The following is a 17,253-nucleotide window of genomic DNA, read 5'->3' as shown; positions in this document are numbered from 1 at the left end:
CTGCCTAGCAAGCATGAGGCCCTAAATTCAAACCCCAGTAACACCAGAGAGGAAAAAGAAAAAAAAAAAAAAAGCAAATACCAACTTATTTTGAATATAGTAGCTTTAGAATCTGTTTTAATATGAGAAGTTGCTAAATTTTCTTGACTGTTCTAAAACGTATCTTCCAAACAAACACTGAGGTAATTTTATCTAATTCCTCATCCTTAGGAGACTCTTCCATTGCCATTCTAACTAAATTTCATTGTATGTATGCATGTATGCTTCTATGTACATTAATCTTCCCATTCAGGAACATGGTAAATATTTCCATTTTTCAGAACTTGCTTTTACATCCTTTAAGATTTTATAATTTTCTTCATAGAGGTCCTATGCCTTTCATGTAATATTTCTTTAAGTATTTTATTTATTTATATTTTTTGGTGGGACTGGGGTTTGAACTCAGGGCTTCGTGCTAGCAAAGCAGAAGCACTATCACTTGAACCATGCCTCTGGTCCATTTTGTTCTGATTATTTCTAAGGTGGGGACTCAGTTTGCCTCAGCTGGCCTCAAACAGTGATCCTCCAGATCTCAGCCTCCCAAGTAGCTAGGATTGCAGGTGTAAGCCCATTTATAATTTATTTTTTGAGACAATGTCTTGCTAGGCTGGCCTCAAACTCCTTGGCTCAAGCAATCCTCCTGCCTCAGGCTCCCAAGAAGTATGTGCTACTGTGCTTGGCTTAAGTATTCTATAATTTTACACTAGTATAAATGAAGCATTTTTCTCACCAAGTTGGTTCAATCCCTTATTTCCACTACCAACATCCTAATGACACCAGAGAATGCTTTTACTCCCCGCATCCACCCCACACTACCTGTCCAACAATGTCTGAGTTTTCTGAAATCATTGAGAATACAGCCAGCCCTCCATACCCACAGGTTCCACATCTAAGGATTCAACAACAGCAAATCAAAAATATTCTTTTTTTTTTTTTTTTTTCGGTGCTGGGGACCGAACTCAGGGCCTTGCACTTGCCAGGCAAGCGCTCTTCCACTGAGCTAAATCCCCAACCCCTCAAAAATATTCTTTAAAAAAAAAAAATTTCATCTGCACTAAATATATGCAGACTACTTTCTTGTCATTATCCTCTAAACAATACAGAATAACAGATATTTACATAACACTTGCATTGAATTAGGTATAATAGCTAATATCTAGAGATGATTCAAAGTATTCAGGAGGATGTATACAGATTAGATGCAAGCACAATGACATTTTATATAAGAGACTTGAGCATACACAGATTTTGGTCTCCAGGGGGTCCTAAGACACTGAGGGACAACAGTATTGTATTCAGATGACTAGGTTTTCTATTGCAATATGTCTTTTCTATTTCAAGGATCCTTACTTAACAATTATATTACACACTCCTTGTCACTCATATTTATATATATACAGATGCATATTTCGAACTCCATCATCCATCACTATTTCCTCTACTATTACCTTGGGGTCTCTGTTTCACATATCTATTTCACTAGAGTGTACCAGTCATTTTTGAGTCATGGTGGTCTGATCTCTGAATTCTTGCACACTCAGAGTGTTCTGCTCCATGAAATAAATAGTCTGTGGATGTTTCTTTCACCATCAAACTCCTAGTATTACTAATGAGAAGTCTTTTTTTTTTTCTTTTTTGGCAGTGCTAGGCTTTGAACTCAGGGCTTTGTACTTGCTAGGCAGGCACTCTACCACTTGAGCCACACCTCCAGCTCAAGTGATTGTAGTTTTTAACATGATCTTTCTATCTAGGACTACGTGTATAATTTTTTTTCTTGATTACTAAATTCAAGAATTTTATCAGAGTCTGCCTAGACTTTTGCCTTTTCTCATCAATGATTCTAGAAACACAGTGTACTCGTTCATATGTGGTCTTTTCCCATTTGTAATCTTTTATTTTCAGGTCAGGAAATTTTTCTTTTTATCACTTATCCTTCTAAAATTCTTATTTACAGTTTTAGTTTCCTAGGCCTATTTTCTAAGTCCTTTTTATCTTCATGAGTTCCCATTCTATCTCTTGGTATTTTTGGTGTAAACTTTGAAATTATTTATTTGAACTGAGTTTTAAAGACAGCAGTAGAGATGTAGTCAGCTGTCATCTTCCCAGAATCATTTCAAAAGTGTGATTCTTTAAATGATATCTTTTTTTGTTTATTTGTTTGGCAGTACTGGGGTTTGAACTCTGCCCCATGCTTACTAGATGGTGATGGTGCTCTACCACATAGCCACAATGCCAGTCCTTTAAATGCTATCTTATCACTCAAATAGAAAATAAAAATACTTATAAATGCTCCGAAGACAATTATCTAATGTTCTGAAACGCTGAATACCTATTTATCAAGAAGTTAAGAGACTGAAAGATATGCTGAAAGCAGGGAATCTGCATTTCATACATCTTATGCTCTCAATTGTTCTTACAAATATAGGTTTGCTCCAAAATCTTTACTGACACATTGTTACATTCAGTAACTCACCGGAAATGTAGATGTTCCAAAATGTAGACAGCCGTGTCATAACATTCAAGAAATCTAAAGTCTAACTCAGGAGGGATGCAAAGCAGGGCATGGTGGTACTCCCATGTAAGCACTTGGGAACTTCAGGCAGGAGAACTGCCAAGTTCAAGGCCAGCCTGGGCTACATAGTAAATTCTAAACCAGCCCACCTACATATCAAGACCTTGTCTCAAAAAATGTATGTACATTAAAAATAAAATAAATGAGTAAATAAAAATAAAAATGAGGAGGTAAAAAATAGCATAAATGAAACAAATAGTGGTGAATTAAGTGTTAATCTATGTTGCTGAGTACAACAGTCTAAAAATAGAACAGATTAATGTGAACTAAAGCAGTCAGCTGGTTTCATAATGAAGGGGATGTCAGCCAGGCATTGGGACAAGGTTAGGAAGTTAACAGAAGAAAAGGCAGTCCTAACAGGGAAATCCCTTCCTGCAAAAAGGCATACCAAGATGGGAATGAACCTATCAGAAAGAAGAAAGAGATCAATTTGACTGTAATAGAAAAGTCTGTCAGGTACTAAAAGAAAATAAGAATAGAGTGAGAAGTTGACAGCAGTCTAGATTTTTTTCACTAGTTGAACTAAAAAGCATTTATGTGCTGTCCTCAGGCAACTTACTAAGGGGAGATAAAAACTATTATGCAAATGACAATTTTTATAACTTTAAGACAATTTGAAAAATAAACCTATTAGAGGAGTAACAGAGATCAGAGCTCAGAGAACCAACAAATGGGGAAGTTGATTTTTCAAAAGGAAGTTCATTTCCTAGTACTTCCCTCAATCTTTTTTTTTTTTAAGCAGTACTGGGATTTGAACCAAAGACTTCACACTTACTAGGCAAACACTCTACTGCTTGAGTAACACTTCTAGTCCTTTATTCTCTAGTTACTGATTGACTGACTGAAGGGTGGTACTGGGGTTTAAACTCAGGGCTTCATACTTACAAAGCAACTGTTCTACTGTTTGAGCCATATTCCACTGCCATTTTACTTTGCATATTTTAGAAATGGGGGTCTTGTGAACTATTTGCCCAAGCAGGTCTTCAACCTCAATCCTCATGATCTCAGCATCCTAAGTAGCTAGAATTATAGGTGTGAGTCACTGGCTCCCAGCTTGCTTGCTCTAGTTATATTGGAGATTGGGTCTTGCTTTTTGCCCAGGTCAGCCTGGACCACAATTCTATTTTACAATTCACACCACTGCTGGGATGACAGGCACACATCACCACGCCCAGCTTTTTTCCATTGAGATGAGGTCTCACAAATTATTTTGCCCTGGCTGGCCTGGATCCCCAATTCTACAGATCTCAGCCTCCCACATAGCTAGTATGTCAGGCATGCACACTGGTGCCTGGCCCCTTAGTCTTCTTGAGGAAAGACAAGCAAATAACTACAGGAGAAAAACTTTTACCAGGGCTGACACAGTGGCTCATGTGCTAAGAGCACCTGCCTATCAAGCATGAGGCCCTGAGTTCAAACTCCATACCGCCAAAAAGCCAAACCAAAACAAAAAAAACCCCAAAAACGTATAACAATGCTTTTTGTACATGTTCCACTTAAAAACGTTTCAAACTGGAGGTACAGCTCAAGTGGTTGAGAGCCTGCTTTGCAAGCACAAAGTCCTAAGTACAAACCCCAATCTCACCAAAAAAAAAAAAGAAAAAAAAGAAAGTTTCAGCTTGGTATGGTGGTACACACCTATAGTCACAGAACTTATTAGGCTGACCCAGGAGGATTGTGACTTTGAGGTCAACTTGGTACACACAGTGAGATTCCATGTCCAAAAAAAAGAACGCTGCTCTAAACCAGAGAAGTACAATAAAGTAAGATTGACAACTCTTTAAAATTGTAAGGTAGTCCATTTGCCTTTGTCTCAGATTCACTGAACAAGAAATCAGCAGCAGCTTCTATCTAACACTTCCTACTGAGTTCTTTGCCCTACCCCCACCCCACCATTCTCTCAAAACCTCTACCACCCAGAGGATCTGGCTATGTAGACCAGGCTGGCTTCAAACTCCTGCCTCAGTGGTACTGGTATTACAGCTGTGCACCACAACACCTGGCCTTGGGTTCATTTTCTTAAAGGAGATTCAGTGACTAGACTTGTCTGTACTATAAAATTCATTCTCACTTGACCACACAAGTTCCAGTCTATGAATAACTTAAGACAATATGATCCAAGATTCTTAAACAAGAAGAAACTTACAGATGCTTCAATGTATATCTAAACGCAATAGTCCTCTGAAATAAAGGGGTATTAGAGCATCATTCCTTCATTGAAAAAGAAATAACTCAGGCTGAAGGCATAGTTCAAGCAATAGTGCACCCATGTAACAAGTGCAAAGCCCTGAGTCTGAACCCCAGAACTACCAAAAAGAAAAAGAAAAAAGAAAAGTCCAAGAAAAAGCAATTAAAGTCTTTTACTGAAAGTCATTTACAGAAATACCTATATTAATTTAAACAATTCTTAAATGAAACACTAAATATTGGAGGAAAAAAAAAGACTAAGACTAAAAACTCTTTCTTCACCAGAATGTAAGGATGTACTAACAGCCAGAATTTCATGCCAAGTACACACCACAGAACTTTGGAAAATGCCAACCCACAGTCACCAGTGATGACACGCACTTGTGGTCCCACATAGTTGGGAGCAGAAAGATCACTTAAACAACTGAGTTCAAGACCAGCCAGAGCAACAAACTCGATAACTGATGACAGTTTTTCAGAGACCTCATCTCAAAAAACAAACAAAAAATTTTTCCACAACTCAACAAGGAAGAAAAATTAATTTCACATCAAAACACAAGTATATAACATTACCTTTCACTTTACAGGTGGTCTTAAAAGATTTTACCCAATATTTTTTATTCTTCTAAAAAAACAAGTCAGGCTAGAGAATGCTCAATGGTAGTGTGCTGTGCTTGCCTAACATGCACAAGGATCTGGGTTCAATCACCAGCACCCACTAATGAAAAAAACAATTAAGCCACATTGTATCAGCAGTTAGGATGGCATGAAGGGACCCCTCTACATATAATTTACAGCACTGATCCTTCTATTCTGGCAAAGCAAGGCCAGAAATAACAAACTGTATTCCCGTATCTTATCTATTTCTCTGAGAATACAACATTCCCATTCTTTTCTCTCCAGGGAGCCCTACCTCCAAAACTCCAAAGACAGAAGCTGTATCCTAAGGAAAATGGGGCCTTCCAGTTAAGATGTGAAAGAATTTTGCTAAAATTATTTAAAACATTATTCACTGAGATAGAAATAGAAAGGCGTTGTGAAAATACCCACTGGTTTAGAACCAAACAGACTTAGGTTCCAATCCCAGCTCACTGTGCTTTCAGGTTCATGTTCTTTAATAAATCTACAAAATGGAAATCACATCTATCTTTAGAAGTTAAGATTAGAAGCACATTTCAAAGACTTGCCCAAGGTCATACAGTATGTAGCAGAAATAGGACTTGAACTCAATCCTACAGGACCCTCAAGTAGCTAAGTATCATCAATGTTACTATTACTGCCAAGGAAGAGGTGAAAGATCAGGTAATGTGAGACAACATGTGTTTGTTTTCCCAAATCAATGTTGTATTCAGTACCTACTTACTTGTATGGCAAGTAAAGTGCTAAGCACAGGGCTTGTACAGGTAAGCACTTGAGAACTCATGACACTTACACAGAGATCTAAACTTAAGAGCTGAGGAAAGGCTGCTCACAGGAAACTGAGTGGAACAGAAGTTAGCAAGACAGAAAAAAAGGGAAGAACATACTGAGCAGGCATTTTAGAGAAAGGAAGCTTGGACAAAGGCATAGAAGTGAAAAAGCACTGCACATGCAGTCAAATGCAAGTCATACAGCATGGCTGGAGACCAAAGAGAAAATAGAGAAGAGTGGAAAATGAGGTTTAAAAGGTAGCAAGTACATAAAGATGATGCTTGGATTTTATTCCAAGCATGAAAAAAAGCTAATGAAACAATTTTAAGAACAAAAAGGGCTTATTTAGGTTTGTGTTTCAGAATGATTACTCCATGACAAGATGGAGAAGGATGGACTGGGGAAGAAAAGACTGGAGCAGGTGATGAGATAGGAGTGACCACAACAGTCAAGGAAAGAGCTAAGTGCCTGAACTAAGACAAATGATGAGAATGGAGAAAAGGACAGTAAACTAAGGGCTTCACGCCTACTATGCAGGTGTTCTACTACTTGAGCAGTACCTCTAGCTACTTTTTGCTCTGGGTTTTTTTGTTTGTTTGTTTGTGGTACTGAGGACTACACCTCAAGCCACTCCACTAGCCCCTTTTTGATGATGGGTTTTTTTCAAGATAATGTCTCGGGTACTATTTACCCAGGCTGGCTTCGAACCTCGATCCTCCTGGTCTCTGCGTCCTGAGTAGCTAGGATTACAGGCATAAGCTACTGGCACCTGGCTTGCTCTGGTCATTTTTGAGACAGAGTCTCATTTTTTACCCAGACTGGCCTGGACTGTGAACCTCCTATTTTACACTTCCTGCCATAGCGGTGATGACAAGACCGCACCACCACACTCAGTTTTGTTTTGTTTTTTTTCCACTGAGATGGGTTCTCACAAACCTTTTTTGCCCAGGCTGGCCTCAAACCATAATTCTCCCAATCTCAGCCTCTCAAGTAGCTAAGATTACAGGTGTGAACCACCAGCATCCAGCGATAATGCCCAATTATTGACTTGGGTAAGCTGCTATGGTCTGAATGTTAGTGCAAACCCACAAATTTGTATGTTGGAACTTAATTCACAATGTGACAGTGGTTAAGAGGTGGAGACTTTAGGAGGTGATTAGGTCATGAGGGCAGAGCTCTCAAGAATGGAATTAGTGTCCTATAAAAAAGGCACCTTCCACTGCCTGAGGATGAAGCAAAAAGGTGCCAACTTTGAAGCACAGAGCATGCCCTCACCAAACATTGAATATGCTGGCACCTTGATCTTAGACTTCCTAACCTCTGAAATGTGAGCAATAAATTTCTATTGCTAGGGCTGCAGAGTAGGTCAATAGGTAGAGTGCCTGCCTAGCAAATATGAGGCCCCGAGTTCAAACCCCAGTAACTGCAAAAAAAAAAAAAAAAAAAAAAGTAAATTTCTATTGCTTATGAATCACCCAGTCTAAGGTATCATTATAGCAGCAGAAACAGAATGAGACAGTAAGTGGACATTCTGAAGTAGTGACTATCTTTGGAAAGATGAAGTGGGGAGGATGGAAGAAGAATCTGAAACAGGGAATAGTTTTGGACTTGATAAATTACAGTTTTCTGGAGGGACACCAATAGGATGTCCAGAGCAGAGGAGAGTAAGGATTAGAGATACAGACTAGGGAACCAACAGCTGAAGCCCTGGGCATGGATGAGATTACTCTGCAAGTATATTTAAGATGAGATGAAGAGTAATGACTGAAGAACACTTTCATCAGAAGAAAGAGAGAGAATAAGAAGCCCAAGAGATAACAGGGCACTGGTGGCTCACACCTGTAATCTTAGCTACTCATGAGGCAGAGATCAGGAAGATGGAGGTTCAAAAGCCAGCCTGGGGGCTGGGAGGTAGCATGGTGGTACAGCGCTTGCCTAGCATGCGCGAGGCCCTGGGTTCGATCCCAGCATCAAAAAAGAAAAGACAAAAAAAAAAAAAAAAGCCAGCCTGGGCAAATAGTTCTGCAAGACCATATCTCGAAAAAAACCCATCACAAAAAAGGGCTGGTGGAGTGGCTCAAGGTTCAAGCCCAAGTACCACAAAAAAAGAAAAAGAAGTCCAAGAAAAAGCATGAGAAGGAGCAGTCAAGGATACAGAGTGAAACTAGCCCATAAAAGTTACAAAAGGAGACAGTTTCATGAACATTATGGTCCACAGCATCCAATGCTGCAAAGAAAGGTGCCATATCCTGCAGGTACTTCACTGTCTGAAACAAGAATTATTGGTGGCCATGGCCATAGCCATGGATATTACTGGTGACTGTTTCAGAGGCCTAATGAGGCAGAGGTAATGAACAATGAACAGAACTATAAGGAAGAAATGTAGTCCACATCTTCCAGGCTATAGAAGGAAAGAATGCCAGCACATGAGAGTAAGCAGATGTTCACACAAGACTGTAGGGAGGTTTTGGTTCCTCCCTCCTCTCTTCCCCCCATGGGAGAAAAGGAAGCAAATATATAGACAGAAGAGAAAGGGCTGAAAAGTCAAATGTTAAGTGAGAAGCTAAAAGATGAGAGGAAAGACAAAAAGACTACGAATGAATAGATCAATCCATGAAGGTAGATCCCAGAAAAGGTGGAGGGATGACAGTAAGAGCAGTCAGAGGGGGTATTCCTTAGAACAGGAGGGGGACAGTTCTTCCTCTAGGAACTAATGGACAGGAGATAAGGGTGGGAACTGACATAGATAAGTAGTGGGGAGAAAGGTAAGGAGGAGTATGGCTTTCCTTATAAGCTAGTGAGAATGAAAAGCAATTAACATGTAGATTTGGTTCTTAACTGTGCTTCATAAATCTCTTTAAGAAACTGATGAGACTGTACACCCAACTCCTAAAAGATACAAATTCACACTCAAAATTCTCCATGTAATTTCAGAGAGTTTTTGGGTCCAATGAAGCCAACCCAAGAATCTAAAGACTCTGTCAGCTGTGACACTATGGAATTCCAAGGAAAAGGGCTTTTAGAACCTATTCTGTTCATAGACTATCCGCACCACAAAATATCTTTTTCACTATAAAGTTATGAAAAACGCTCACTTAACTATCAACAAAAAGGAGGGCTGGCGGAGTGGCTCAAGAAGTAGAGTGCAAGCATGAGGCCCTGAGTTCAAACCCCAGTACAAAAAAAAAAAACAATCAACAGAAAGAGATGGACTGACTGTTTGACATGTATAAAAGCACTAAAATAAGTAATATAGGAAATTATCCCTACTTTTAGGAAACTTAGAAGTTAAAGATAATGAGTAACATAGCCTTAGATTTAGCAATGGCTTAAAAAAAAAAAGTAGTACTTCTAAAAGATGAAAGCTCAATCTAGAGGCAAAAGGATACTACCCATAGACTGACCGGTCATAAAGGTACAGAATTCAACAAGGCTGGTGGCAAGTCAACTCAAAGGAAAAGAAGATGCAAAAAAAATTTGAAGGAGAAACTAAAAGGATGTTTCCACTAAGCACATATGAGAGTCAGAGACTATTTAAAAGTTCTGAACATCAATGTGTGACTTTTCATAGTTGTAAATGCTGAAGGCCCAGAAATCATACTTACATGTCAGAGCCATTTGCTTGAATATACAGTCTGAGATATAGCCATATGCCAGATGTCTGTATGAAACAAACCAGCCACTCTTTCCTACTCTATTCAACTGCTTGCAGTGACCCAACATGTGTTGGACTAAGGAAACAGGCTGCCGACAGGAGCAAATGGTGAAGCACTGAAGCTCTACTTTTAAGTATATATATCCACAAATTGATTCCATTCATCACTTCACCTTATTTTACTAAGTAGCCCAAGATATTAAAAGCAACCAAGTCACTGAGCATCCATTCACTATCAAAAGCAATAAACATTAACATGTGTTGAGTGTTCCCTGCATGCCATACTATATTCAGTTTTCCTGTTATCTCATTCTAAACCTCCTTACAACTCTAATGAGGGCTTCACTCCCTGAAAACAGGGAGGTTGCGAAGTTTGTTCAAGATCACAGAGAGTAGTACCTTGGACCCAGGCCTACCTGATGACAAAATATGTTTCTCAAATGATTATACAACACACCTCATGCCAAAATCAAGTCCCCAAGACAGAGAACTGATTTTTAAATTTAAATCAAATTGAACTGAGCAAACATTTATTGCACTACTAAAACAATATTAATACAGAAATAAGTCGTATGTGATGGTACGTGCCTATAATCCCAACACTTGGCAGGCTGAGGAAGGAGGATCACAGTGTGGGGCTATCCTGGGAGATATATATATACATATATATATGTGTATATATATATATATATATATATATATATATATATGTATATATATAGAACAATACTGTCTGAAACAAAATGGGGGGTGGGGGAGGAGGAGAGGGAGGAGAAGAGTAGAGTAGTTGAGTGTTATTTTCAAAAAAATATAAATGACTCCTGTCATTATATTAACTAAAAAGCAATTTAAATAATTAAAAGTTATTTAACTAGCTGGGCACTGGTGGTTCATGCCTGAAGTCCTAGCTACGAAGGAGGCAGCGATCAGCAGGATTATGGTTGGAAGCCAGACTGAGCAAACAGTTCGCAAGACCCTATCTCGAAAAAAACCTATCACAAAAAAGGGCTGTTGGAGTGGCCTTGAGTTCAAACCCCAGCAGAGCAAAAAAAAAACAAAAACCCGAACAAACAAACAAAAGCTATATGACTGGCAAAATTATATAAATTAGTAGTGTTGTGAAGTTTGAGGCAACAGAAATCACAGTGGTCAGGGGTAAGTTTAAAAAAAAAAATGTAGTTCTTAGTCTAGCATGGTGGCTCAAGCCTATAATCCCATGCTGCAGTCCAGTCCTGGCAAAAATACAAACCCCCACCTGAAAAATAACTAAAGCAAAAAAGGAGCTGGAGGCATGGCTCAAGTGGTAGAGTGCCTACCTAGTTCAAACCCTAGTGCCTCCAAAAAAAAAAAAAAAGTTCTTTAGTTGAGCACTTGAAAAACTCCAAGAGATCACACAGACAAGAAAGAGCATTTTAGCCAGGTGCCAGTGGCTCACGCCTGTAATCCTATTTACTCCAGGAGGCAGAGATTAGGAGGATCACAGTTCAAAGCCAGCCCAAGCAAACAGTCAGCCAGACCCTGTTTTGAAAAAACCCATCACTAAAAAAAGAGCACAAAAAGGGGGGGGGGAGAACTGTAGTAATTATAATAATAATATATGGTGAGGAGCCTTTTAGTCAATCATCTGAACTTTCAACCCTTAGGTGCTAGGTCTTACACAGGCCTGAAAAGAAAGTAGCAACCAAGGACTGGGCCAAGGGTGATGGGTTAATGATTTACCGTGTTTAAAATCCAGCTCAGTGCTGTGGGACTGTCAAAGCACAAGATTAATTTTTCATAATACTCACACCAGAAGTAGGGTATCGAAAAAAGCTCTATTGTTTTCAATAAGGCAAGTCATTCTTCCATGAATCTGTCACTTCTCTTCCTGAACTGTCCTCAAAGCCAGTTTATAATCACCATAACTTTTTGACAGTTACAACTAACATCAGCTTAAAATCACTCTAATTTTTCATTACAACTCATTTGGGCTCAAAAAGACTACTACCCAGTTTTACTCTTCTGGGCTCCAAGTAACCAAAAATTGAACCACCACCCTCAAAGAATAAAAATCTGCCACCATGAGGATTTTCAAAGAGATGTTATCATAGGCTCTTGCAATTTCTTTCTTCCTTTTTTTCTCCAGTACTGGCATTTGAACACAGGGCCTACACCGTGAGCCACTCCTGCAGCCCTTTTTGTGGTGGGCTTTTTCAAGATAGGTGCCCAGTTTACAATTTCTAAGGATGAGTTCCAACGTAAGTATAGCCCACCAAAAATATGTACATGCAAATTCTAGGAGGTAGATCACTAAGACAAGATCCCATTTTGTGGCTATTTAAAAATACATACGACTGAGGACCAGGGATGCAGCTCAGGGGTAGAATGCTTGCCTAGAATGTGGAAGGTACTGGGTTCAATTCCCAACACCACCACCACCCCCAAATTTTTTTAATAAAAATCTACAGGGCGGAGGGTATAGCTCAGTGGTAGAGTGTTTGCCTGGCATCTAGCAAAACAAACAAATAAAATCTATATTCCAGCTTTCCTTAACACCCCCAGCATCAGGTACTACAACTGCTTAGCTATAACTTTGTGAAACAGGTGTATCCTATGAATCCATGAGTAATTTACATATTTGGAGAGAAGTGGCCATGTTTCCCACTACAGACAAATCAGGAGGGATTTACAGGTTTTCTGGTGACAAGTCTACTTGCTCACTTCTCAGACTGAAATACAATCTATCCAGTACCTTTTCTTTTCCTATTCAACTCTCCTACCTCTTCCCCACTCCTATTGAGAATTCTATGCAACTCCTAGGAAGCAGCTTTCTCTTCTACCTTCACCTTCAAAGTGAAGTGACCCTGTGCCATGTTTTCAGGACCACAAAGGGGCTTCGGACATGGTTTATGTGGTAGTGCACCTGCCTTTTAGCAAGGACAAGGCCCTGAGTACAACACATATCCCCACACCCTGAAAAAAAGGACTATAGAGAGGTAAGATGAAGCATGTGTTTGTTGTTTGTGCTCAGGGAAGTATTCAAACAAGAAAAGGGAGGATCCCTTCCAGTAAGTGTTACTTTTCTTAAATACCTTTCCAGTTGTCATCTTTGGACTGTTCTCACACACTGAAGGTTCAAGACTTAAGCTCCTTCCAACATGCAACAGACATGTGGGATTACCATCCTTTTTCCCTTCACATTTATATCTGAACTGCACAGGCTAAATCACAGCCCTCTCTACTAACCACACAATCCAATCTTGTATTTATACTTCTCTGCCATTTCTTTTTGCATGACAACAAAGCAAATAGCTTCCTCTTTTCTTAGAAGGCAGCCTCTATGTCATGCCTTAGAAGGCATGACTCTATTATGGCTCGCACATTGTTTTGCTGATATTTTTAAGGGATTTCCCTACTAGGCTCAGAACTCCCTAAAAGCTGATATAGTATTCTGCTCATCTTTGTATCCCTTGCACAGAGTAGCCACAAAACGTACGTCAGCTAAACTGCATGCAGGGCTGAGGCAGAAAGACTGCAAGTTCAAGGCCAGCCTGGGCTACACAGCAAGACCCTGTCTCAAAAAAACAAAACACTGCATGCAAGCATGATGAATTTAAAAGAGATTTGAGAAAAGAAACCAACAGGACTACTCAGAATCGTGGTATACAACTGTGTGTAGTGTTTCCTTGTAGTAAAAAAAAAAGTTGGTAGCCTGCATAATAACAGCTCAGCTATTTAAATCATTCAGATCTCATAATTACATGACAGCCTAAGACAATGGCACTTATGAGACGTGCAACTTTAGACAAAATATTTAACCTTTCTGAGACCAAGTCCTCTCTGTTAAACCAAAAGGGGTTGAGGAAGTAGTAATTAATACTTATTCTACTTAACTGCAAAGTTTAGTAAAGCTCAAATGACCATGTACAAGAAAATCATTACACAAATATATTTAAAGAAATAAATTATCACCGTAAGTGTTACTCTATGTCCATATACTTAAGTAGGCCATATGAATAAAGCTCAGACAACAGAGCTTATTTTCAAATACATAATAATAATATATGTACATCATGAAAAAATTTAAATTATGGGAATATGCACAGAAACCCACTTATTTAAACTCCTCTGATGAAAAACTTATGATTATGTGTAATTCAATTTCTAAGTGATTCTCCAGATAGTTGCAGGCTGCTCTTCTTGGTGCAGAAGGTTTTACCCACCAAGTGCATAGTGACCTGCCTGAAGCACCAGACACAGCACAAGTTTCTGCAACACGCTCTGCGGCAAACAGCCCAAAGGAGACACAAATCTGCATTTCAGCACAGAGTAGGTTATCTATGAGCAACGCCTACAGCAAACACCATACACAAAGAAAAATCTTTAACAGAACAAAGCTCATACTATCTCCACGATTAGGACCAACTACAACCTGAACCTAAAGAAACCTGAGGAGAGAAATGAATGCATCAATGCCAACAAGGTAGGTATGATAAAAACTCGGCTACAAGCATCTTTTTTTTTTTAAAGCAAAGTACTTTTGTCAAAGCAGTAATTATAGAGAAAATGTAAAAGGTTAGTTCAAAGTATGCTACCAATGTCACAAATAACACCAGATTTGGAGGCCGTGGAGTTAACCTCACTTGTATTCCTAATGTTGTCCTACCTCTCCAAGTCAACATCTCTGTACTTTAAGCAGGAGAAAAACAGATGGCCATTATGCTGATATTGTGGGCCCAAGGTTTTTCATCTATATTTTTTTCAGAGCTATAAGAAATAAAATATAGGATAGTGTAATACAAATCCATAAGAAACTAATTCAAACTAAGTCATGTGACAACCAAAATCATCCTGCACTTGTCCTTACAATCTTTAAGCTTTGGCAGTCACAGTTTTTAGGAGTTTCACACTTTCTGAAGCAGAGAAGGTGAGCTAGTCAGTTGTGGGTTCTCGAAATAGTTCCTCAGAATGCTTCTAGAGATGTCTAGAAATCCCCAGAGCTGTAACCAGTAATCAGAGGGAAGCAAATACACACCAAGAAAAAGGCACTCCCAGGACTTTCCTTTCCATGTGAAATCAATCACTTCTATTTTCAATCTCTCTCTGATGCAAACATCCAGACAAACCTCTCTTTCTGGCTAATCAAAGCTTGCTGATTGGTTGCTACAAAATAACTGTTTAAGAGATTTGAATGGAAGCAATCACAGATTTCTTCAGAAGAATGAGGTACCTTTACCAGGTAGAACAGAGGGCAATCCACAAGCCCCTCAATTTAAGAGGAAATTAAAAAAAAAAAAAAAACTTACAGAAATTTAGTTTTAACAAACTACAGCTCAACCATTCAAGTCTACTTCAACAGGGTCTGCTGGTGTCTTATTTCAACCAAAGGTATCACTTGGCAGACAAGCCCAAAGGATTCCAAGCTCCTAAACACTTCCCAACTGATTAATTGAAAAATAATACGTTAGCAATTAAGTGCAGGTGAAAACAGCACCTCCCCATACACTGGAAAAGCCTAAAAGGGCTATTAAAAATAATTATTTCTTTCAAAGCCTGAACGGATTTATAACACTCATATCTCACACTTCTGTTTCTCAATTATAAAGGATTTTAAAAGGGGGGGGAGGAAAAAACCCATAATGCTTTGGTAAGTAAACAAAAAGTCAACTCTCCTGGGAACCTGTCACATTCTTCTTCTCCCATCAAGTTTTTACTCCTCTTGAAAACTGCTAGTGAAGAGGGCCTTTGGCTAGGAACTCAAAAATATGCAACTCTTACCAAAGTACAGATACCAAGCTTGGAGAAAATGCTGCTTTTGTCTCCCAGGCGGCCTGGGATAAAAACAGGAACTTTACAGAAAACTGATCACAACTGCACACAAGCCTGATCACATGCCCACAACCAGCGCTGTGTTTCTCTCATTGTTGTCCAAAGGACTTCTCTAATAATAGTGGCTTCATTTATTCCACTTTTGTAATTCTGAAAAGAAAAAAGCCAACCCTCCCTCTACCAATCAATCCATTGTCAAAAGAAAGAGGGTGTCGGCCAGGATTTGCACGTAACCAGCAGTCACCTCTCCCCTCCCTCTTCAGACGCCAAAAGGTGATCAGATGCAGAAAAATTCAGGGACCAGAAAAAAACCCTAACGACAAAGGTGGTCTAAAAGCAGCAACCGTATGTGTGTCTCTGGGTTGGTCTCCTCCTTCCAACCTCCCTAGGACCCTCAATGGCTCCCCCACTCCTGTCACTGGGGAGGCACCTCGCATTGTTAAAGGAGGAAGAAAAAATGCTGCTGCGGTTTTCCCTTGTGTCTCTTTGAAGGGACAAGAAGGGGTGGATCAAGGCATTTCCCACCCCCCCACCCCCACCAAGAAAAAGGCAGAAGAGAAGGGGCAAGGTGTCAGCCGCTTGCCCAGACAGGGCAGAAGCCGGAGGGCGCAGCTTTGTCTCGGGGTTTTGGGGGGTGGGGGGAAGGGGACCCAGAAGCAGCCGGGACCCGGCGGACCTCTTCCCACTCCCCCTCGCCCCGCTCTCCCGAAAGCCTGGCTTGAGAAATCCGAGGGAAAACAATGAAAGCCCCGGAACATTTCGCGGGGTGCAGAGGGCGCGCGGGGAGGGCTAGGCCAGATTCCCTGTGCCCGGGCCGTCGCCTCCCCTCGGCCGGGGCTCGCGGCGGGACCGGCCCCAACCCCTCCCCGGCCCCGCGGCCGGCGCCCGCTCCCCGCTCCCCGCCCGGCGCCTACCCTCCGAGAGCTCCAGCTCCAGCTCCGCCAGCTGCGCCCTCACTTCGGGCGGCAGCGCCGCCACCGCGGCCGGCGACGGCTCCAGGCCTCGCTCCGCCATCCTGGCTCCGCCAGTCACAGTCCGGAAGACGAGAGAGGGGGCCGAAGGAGGGACGGACTGACTCGGGCCCCACACCCGGGTTACAGGATCTCGCTTCGGCCGCCAAGCGCCGCCAGCACCGCTGCCGCTGCCGCCATGAGCGAGGGTCACGTGAGCGCGCGGCCCCGCCCCCGGAGGACGCACCGCCCAGGCAGACAGAGGACGCGTGGTGCTTCCGCGCCCTCTAGTGGGCATACTCCGGAACCACGGGTCCAAACTCGGCCCCCAACTCTGCTGAGTCAGATGAGCTCCAGGTGCGTTTGTCTGGTTCTATCACGCGGGATACTAGCCATTACCTTTCACGAACTTCAGGGACCTTGGCCTCACTTTTTCCTGTCCCCTTACTTAGTGTATGTCTTTGTCTTGTCTCCCCCACTTCCCCTAATGGACACCTGCCCATTTATTAGGACCTGTTGCAGGTCACCTCCTTCTCTAGGACTTCCAGATTCCATCTGACAATTGCATTGTCACTACTTTGGTTATAGCTTTTGAGACATGGAGAGGGGGACCGCTTTCTCCATCCTATGCC

The 17,253-nt window shown here is 40.9% G+C and overlaps 1 protein-coding gene across 3 annotated transcripts in view; it reads right to left on the bottom strand.

Moving 5' to 3' along the window:
- Nucleotides 1–16,831, bottom strand: part of Dip2b (disco interacting protein 2 homolog B) — a 211,164-nt gene extending 194,333 nt beyond the window's left edge. For all 3 annotated transcript variants that reach the window (XM_074083360.1, XM_020179911.2, XM_074083361.1), the window contains exon 1: nucleotides 16,586–16,831. In XM_074083360.1, coding sequence (XP_073939461.1) covers nucleotides 16,586–16,685 — 100 coding nt within the window. In that variant the 5' untranslated portion in view covers nucleotides 16,686–16,831. The remainder of the gene's footprint in view (nucleotides 1–16,585) is intronic.
- Nucleotides 16,832–17,253: the final 422 nt, after the last annotated feature.

This window comes from Castor canadensis, chromosome 8 (assembly GCF_047511655.1).
Source record: "Castor canadensis chromosome 8, mCasCan1.hap1v2, whole genome shotgun sequence".
NCBI lineage: Eukaryota > Metazoa > Chordata > Mammalia > Rodentia > Castoridae > Castor > Castor canadensis.
The sequence above is the reverse complement of the archived record's forward strand: the minus strand, read 5'-3'. Positions and strand labels throughout refer to the sequence as shown.